Raw genomic sequence first — 7471 nt, 5'->3', positions numbered from 1 at the left:
CCAGGAGATTCAGCCCAAACCATGGGAGAACCACCCCACAAACCACAGGGAATCAGTCCAGGAGAGCCATGCCGCAAACCATGGGGGAAAACACCCCAAACTATGGGCGAAACACCCCACAAAATCCAGGGGAACCACCCCAAAACATCCAGGGGAATCAGCCCAGGGGAACCACCCCACAAACCACAGGGAATCAGTCCAGGGGAATCAGCCCACAAACTCCAGGAGAACCACCCCAAACCACAGAGGAACCACCCCAAACAATCCATGGGAATCACCCCAAAAACCATGGGGGAATCAGCCCAGGGGAATCACCCCAAAAACCACGAGGAAACCACCCCAAATCACAGGACAACAACCTCACAAACTCCAGGGGAATCAGCGCAAACCACGGGAGAAGCACCCCACAAAAAGCTGGAACCATAAAACCTTATCAAGCCCTGCTGTCTCCTTGGGAAGCCACAAAAACACTGGAAAGGCACCAGAACCCACAAAGGCACCCCAGCCTGGCTGGGCACAGCCTTACCTGCTCTGGAGCAGCCAGCCCTTCCTCCTGCAGCTCTTCCTCCCCTGCCCATCCCTTTCAGGGGATTAAAGCTCCTCACCACCTCCCAAATGGACCCAGCTGGGCTGACCCCAGCGCAGCCCTTAACCCTTTCTGTGCCCCGTGGCACCTGCAGATCCCCTCAGCAAAATCTGATTTTTACTCGGCAGTTTTACTGTGGTAGGACTGTGTGGAGGCAACAATGTGGGAGATGAGAGCAAAAAAATCATTTTTGAGTGTAGTCACAATGGCAATAAAAGCCTTTGCATGGATTTAGTCTCACTGGAATGAAATTGGTGTGGTTGTGTCTGGCAGGGCTGCTCCACACCAAAATCCTTCTGGTGTGGCCCAGTCCTGGGTTCTTGGGGTAAAGAGAATTTTTTCTATAATGTTTAAGACTGGTTCTGCTCCGTGGCTGGGGTTGTGAATGTTGATAGAGCATTTTGTGGCAATAAACAGGGAGTAATAAAGTTATCTAGCCCTGATTACTGCATTTGATGAAGGGTTCCTGAACAGGGCATTTGATAATTATGTGGCTTTTCAGTATGTAAAGCAGTGGTTAAAAAAAAAAAAAAAAAGTAAAATTTTTAAAACCAGGGAAGAAAGGAATGCTTCAGCTCAATTTTACAAGCAAATTTTTCACAAGCAATTATTTTCCTTCTCTCATGGCAGCCACTGCCAGGGCTCAAAAGCTGCAGAGAGAAAATCCTCCTGTGATGGAGTCCCAACATTCTGGGTTACTTCAGATCCATTTACCAAAGCAATAAAATTTCAGCCTGTACCAGCTGAGAATCTGCTTCTGCAATGGACTCAAAACTGCTGACAGCAAAAAAAAGTGAAACCTCTGCAGCTTAATCCACACTTCCCTTCTGCTCTCCAAACTTCACTTCTCCAGTGAAGTCGTCACAAACAGCCCTGGAACTGGGGCACAAAGATGAGGCTGCAAAATTCTGGTTGTGGTTTAGATGCCATTGGTGAGGGTCTGTCCTTATCACCCCTGTGACCAGAATGAGGGACTGTGATCAGAATGAAGGATTGTGATCAGAATAAAGGACTGGAATCAGAATAAAGGATTGTGATCAGAATGGATTGTGATCAGAATTAAGGATTGTGATCAGCATAAACAATTGTGATCAGAATGAAGGTCTGTGACCAGAATGAAGGTCTGTGACCAGAATAAAGGTTTGTGACCAGAATAAAGGTTTGTGACCAGAATAAAGGCCCCTGCTGTGTCAAAGGCAGGTGAAGGGGCACTGCTGGCTCTGCATCACCTGCTCACTCACTCTGGCATGTGATAAAGGAGGAATTTGGACTCTGTCCCTTTCTGGTTTCAAGTCCAATCTCTGGTGCTTCCTGTGCAGGAGGTTCTTTCCTCTGCCCTTCAGCAGGTGACAGATTTAATAGGAAATGATGAAGTCAAAGCAAAGATTGCTGATAAGAGGTTTGTTCTTCTTCGAGGCTTTTGATAATTTGTTTCCAGAAAATGACACTTCTTTAAGGAATTCGTAAGCATCTTCAGCCTCGTCAGGGCTGCTGCAGAATTTCCTGTTTTTGTGTTCTCAGAACTGCTGAGCTGCTGAAATTGCCAGTAAAGCCCAGGGTGTGTTATCCAGAAGAGGTGGAGTCTCTAACAAATCCAGATTTCTCACTGATATTCTGAGATTGTTTGTACAGAATCCAGAGCCATTCCACCTGCAGCCTGCCATGGGCTCAGTGCCACAGCCAGACCCCTCTGTGTTTATCTCTGTCACGCCATCCTTCATGCAGAAAACCATGGCTTTTGTTGCATCAGTGGCTTTAAAGCCAGCTGTGGGCATTTCCATCCTTAAAGGTATCCAGGTGCTCTTACAGCATGTTGTGGGTGCAGAGCTGTGAAACACAAACCCTGAATCAGGGTCTGGCTCAGCAGGAACAGACTCAGCTTCTAAAGTAAAGGATCTTAAACTTCCAAAGGCAAAATCCTGGTGAGATTCCCTGCTCTGAGGGTGGATGGGTCTGGCATGGTCAGCAGGGAGGGAGTGGAGGAGTTGATGGCTCTGCAGCCCTCCCGGGATGGACACTGAGAACCCCACAGGGAACTGCTCCTGCTGAGGGGCAAATGCACCCCTGTGTGCTGGAAGCCTGCAGTTTTGATCCATTCCCTTTTATATTTATCAGATGCTTAAAACCCTTCCAAAATGCCCCACGAAACACACCCTGAGACCCTTGATGAGTGTGACCTGCTCCAGTTGTGCCCCACAGCACCAAACCAGAGCCTGTTTGCTGACAACGGGCTCCAAATGCAATGTACTGCCTTGGCTGCTCTTTCCCTTTGTCAGGGCTGCAGCCCTCGCAAAGCTTTGATTTCCAAATGACTCCTTAAGCTTTCCTGGACATGAAAGCTGCATTTAATGTTCCTTATATCCGTGTGGAATGCGGAAACTCCCCGAGCTGGGGATGCTTCTCCTAAGACTTTTCTTCCTCTCCTTCCACGTGTGGCTGCGGTATGGGCAGGAGGAGGGGTTCTGCAGAGCTGCTGCTGCCGGAGGGATCCAACAGAACCAGGCAAGGAATCAAACAGAACCAGGAGGAGAATCAAACAGAACCAGGGGAGGAATCCAACAGAACCAGGGGAGGAATCAAACAGAACCAGAGCAGGAATCCAACAGAACCAGGGGAGGAATCAAACAGAACCAGGGGAGGAATCCAACAGAACCAGGTGAGGAATCAAATAGAACCAGGGGAGGAATCAAACAGAACCAGAGCAGGAATCCAACAGAACCAGGGGAGGAATCAAACAGAACCAGGGGAGGAATCAAACAGAACCAGAGCAGGAATCCAACAGAACCAGGGGAGGAATCAAACAGAACCAGGGGAGGAATCAAACAGAACCAGAGCAGGAATCCAACAGAACCAGGGGAGGAATCAAACAGAACCAGGGGAGGAATCAAACAGAACCAGAGCAGGAATCCAACAGAACCAGGGGAGGAATCAAACAGAACCAGGGGAGGAATCAAACAGAACCAGAGCAGGAATCCAACAGAACCAGGGGAGGAATCAAACAGAACCAGGGGAGGAATGAAATAGAACCAGGGGAGGAATCAAACAGAACCAGGGGAGGAATCAAATAGAACCAGGAGGAGAATCAAACAGAACCAGGGGAGGAATCAAACAGAACCAGGGGAGGAATCAATCAGAACAAGAGGAGGAATCCAACAGAACCAGAGAGGAATCAAAACCAGAGGAGGAATCCAACAGAACCAGGGGAGAATCCAACAGAACCAGAGGAGGAATCCAACAGAACCAGAGGAGGAATCCAACAAAACCAGAGGACTGATATCCCTTTGCATGGCATCAAAGTGCCAGGAGGGAGCAGAAAGTGCCTTTATAGCTACAGAACCCTTGGTCTGTGCTCTCTGTGCACGGAACCAGCTGCAAGCTCGGGCTGGGCACCCCAAACCTGCAGCTCTGCAGAACCCAGAGCCAAAATCCCACTGAGCTGCAGGGATCCCTCTGTCCTCTCTGATTAGTTAGGAACATAATTGTGCAGAATGTACAGAATTCCCCCCTGCTTTCCAGGTGTAATCTTCCCTCAAATAAAGAGAGGATAACAACTGTTCCCTCCACAGACAAGGTTTGTCTGTGCTGGTTTATGCCTTAATGTCACATCAATCATCAGACCACAGGGATGTAAATAACAAACTTGGTTTGGAAATTGAAACAGCAACTGGTTTTTTGTTTCAAATGATAAGTATTAGTTTATTTAAAGATAAGGATGTCAAAATATACAGCATTGCATCATTAAAATCAGTGTGGATTAAAATGTCAGGCCCCTGGTTCCCTGTACAGGCTAGGCTTGAACGAACAGAAATCTTTATTTTCTGTAAAATTTATTAACTACAGTTATTACAGGAGTCTCGTGAAGCAGAGAGCTGCCTGGGCAGCTTTGATTTTGGTTTTTATTAGGATTAATTACAAATATGGATATAAACAAACATCAGGATGAACAGCTAAGTTTCCTATGATCTAAGGAACATTAATTCCGGGCTGGCAGGCACAGCCCGGCGTTAGGGGACGTGGCTGCCCTCTTGTGTCCTATTAGAACCTTAAATAGCTTTTAATTTGTTATCCCACCCCTCCCGGCCGAGACAGGAGCTGCCCCGATCCCGCCAGGCCTTTGCATTTTAGCGTTTTAATTTACATTAATAACCAGCAGCAAGCAGGACTCGGTCACCGCGGGCTCTGCCGGGCTGAAGGGCTCAGCTCCAATCCCAGCTCCACCCAAACCACCCCAGAAGTGACTGGGCCGTGGTTACACCAAAGCAGGACATTTCTGCAGGGGTTTGTACTTTCCTGGCTGCTCTCGAGCTCTCTGAAGTGAAGGATTCTCTGCCCGTGCCTCGCTGCCCTCCTCTGCCACCTGCTTGCTTTTCCTGCCATTTACTGAATTCTCTGCCACCCTCCTGCCTGCCTTACCCGCACCTCAAACCATCCACAGCACCTTACCTTACACACATTTCATGGGGATCTGTGGAGCTGCTTTCTACAGGTGAGGAACAAACAAACCCTGCCAGTGACAACCTGCGATGGCAGCCAGTGTTTGCTTCAGCCCTGGGTGTTCGTGACAGCCGTGGGAGGGAAAAGGAGTCAGTCATTCCTGCTGCCAGAAAGGAAAGGAGTCATTCCTGGAGCTCCCAGAGAGCTGCTGAGCCTCCTGAGCAGCCAGGGCTGGGCACTACTTGGATTTGCCAGCAGGGAGGATGGACACGGGATCTGTCTGCACTTCTGCATCCGACATCCTTTTGGAGCCCTGTGGAACAAGGGAGACACCTTTAGAAACATTTCCAAGTATTTCTGAAAGGTCAAGTCTGGAACTGTGCCCTGGACTTTTGCTGCCACTGATTTAATCTCCCTGCTTTTCTTCATTTAATATGCACAAATATATGAGCACCATGTGCATCACAAGAACCACACAAAGTTCCTGCCTAAATGTGGGGGTTATTTTAGTAGAATTTTCTCAATTGGCATGGAAACAATTGTTGTCAGGACCTGGGCTCACACACCAGAGCCAGGCTGCTGTGTGTCTGTAGCATTGAAGTTTTGGCATAATTTCTGTAACATTTCCCTGCCCTGAACGCTTCAGTGCAGCCCTGCTAAGAGTCCTTCAGGCATGATGAATGGTGTATTATAGCCAGCCCTGCTCTGCTCTAGGTTAAAGGAACATTAAATACTTTTATGCATGACAGGTATTCGACAATGTTCGAGTGATAAAGCTTTTTTTACACTGCAAACATAATTCTGGCTTTGGAACCAGTCCAAGACACTAATCCAGCTTAGATGAAGGAAATGTATAGCTCTAACTATACCAACCACATTTTTCACTAACTGATAAAAACTTGGCTCTGCTTTAAGGTGCTTGACCTAATTTTGCTGGCCTTGAAGCTGCCAAAACTTGAGCAAAAAGGACCCACAAACAGTGTTTGAGGTCACTGTTATTACTGTGGGGTGTCAGTGCTGTCTGTAACCCAAATCATGCCTTGATAAGCAGAAAATCCAGCGTGACAAAGCTGAAGGTGCCTCTGTGCTTTCCCTAGGATAGGAAACAGGCAGAATAATGTGGGAATTGTTCCTTCCTGGAAACCTGAGTCTCTGCTTCAGGAGGATTCTGTGTTACACATGGGCAGTGAAAGGTCTCGACTTCCTCATGCCCTTCAGGGAATTAAACCAGTAAGGTTTTACACTGATAAGGCTCCACCTCACTGATCTTCCTTTAATGTTTCACCTTGGAGGATCTCACTATGAAAAAGAGCAGCCAAAAATCACAATGGACTGAAAAATGCCATCTAAAGCTGATTGTAGCCTTGTGCAGCTGAGCTGGCTGCAGTGGCTTCACTTCTGCTTCCCCTGGTGTTGAGTTTGGAGGATGCTCTAGAGCAGAATGAAAGGGTTTGGCCACTTACAGGTAGCAGCAAATCCATCATTTAACCATCAGCCAATACTAAGTAAGCTCTTCATTCCAAATTTAACCAAAACCACTAAAACTCTCCCCACCAGGTGAAGATTTCCCACATCACAGGAGTAATGGGCCCTGCCAGTGCCAGCTCCTGTCTGAGCATGATGAAGTCACTTCTAAACTGATCAGGCAATAAGGTGACACAATTTGCCTTTCTTCCTATAAAAGACTTGGAGGGAGGAGACAGAAGAGGAGGATTTTCCTTGGAGATAATCCCCATTTTGCCTCATTTAGCACCCATTCTGCAGAGGTCACTTATTTGCTCACTGCAGTCTCCTGCTGCACCCATTTTCAAGGTGGTTGCTGATTAAAGCAGGAAGATCAGACTGGCTGCTGATTCCTGCTGAACTGGAATTTCCAAGCCCTTCTTTCTCGTGAAAGAAAGAACTTTGTTCTGCCTTTTTTAAGGGACAAATTCCAGCTCTGCCGTGGCAGTGAGGAGCTCAGGTACCACCAGCTCATGGCTTTGTGACAGTGAGGATGTAACATTTGGGCAGAGCATTTTAGAGGGCACACACAGCAAAATCGTGGTGCTGGAGTATTTTTTTCCCCCAGATTTTGCTCGGGAGAAGCCTGGGTTAGTGCAACACATACTCTGATGAGAAAAAATCCGAATACTTTCCACGTGCTGGGAATGGCACAGAGCAGGAGGATATCACAGTGCAGGAATGCGGATTAAACACTGCAGCTCCAGCCTCTGCTCCCAGCTGGGCTAAAATTGCTGAAATTTTGGCTACAGATGCTGGAATTTTGGCTACAACTGGAGCCATTGATGCAAGCAAACAGCATCAGTGCCCGGCTGCAGGGTTTGAGCACAGATAAGGTTGTTCCTATGGTAAAAGAGATTAATTTACAAGCTGTAGCAAATGTATTTAGGGAGACTTTGAAAGATTAGATTAGAAAGGAAAAAAAAAGGGGAAAAAAAGATTAATAAC

The 7471-nt window shown here is 47.4% G+C and overlaps 1 protein-coding gene across 8 annotated transcripts in view; it reads right to left on the bottom strand.

Moving 5' to 3' along the window:
• Nucleotides 1-4267: 4267 nt before the first annotated feature.
• Nucleotides 4268-7471, bottom strand: part of BCAS1 (brain enriched myelin associated protein 1) — a 34492-nt gene continuing 31288 nt past the window's right edge. For all 8 annotated transcript variants that reach the window (XM_058814750.1, XM_058814755.1, XM_058814754.1 and 5 more), the window contains one exon: nucleotides 4268-5333. In XM_058814750.1, coding sequence (XP_058670733.1) covers nucleotides 5259-5333 — 75 coding nt within the window. In that variant the 3' untranslated portion in view covers nucleotides 4268-5258. The remainder of the gene's footprint in view (nucleotides 5334-7471) is intronic.

Source organism: Ammospiza caudacuta, chromosome 15 (genome assembly GCF_027887145.1).
Source record: "Ammospiza caudacuta isolate bAmmCau1 chromosome 15, bAmmCau1.pri, whole genome shotgun sequence".
NCBI lineage: Eukaryota > Metazoa > Chordata > Aves > Passeriformes > Passerellidae > Ammospiza > Ammospiza caudacuta.
This window is presented reverse-complemented; position numbering and strand designations above follow the sequence as displayed.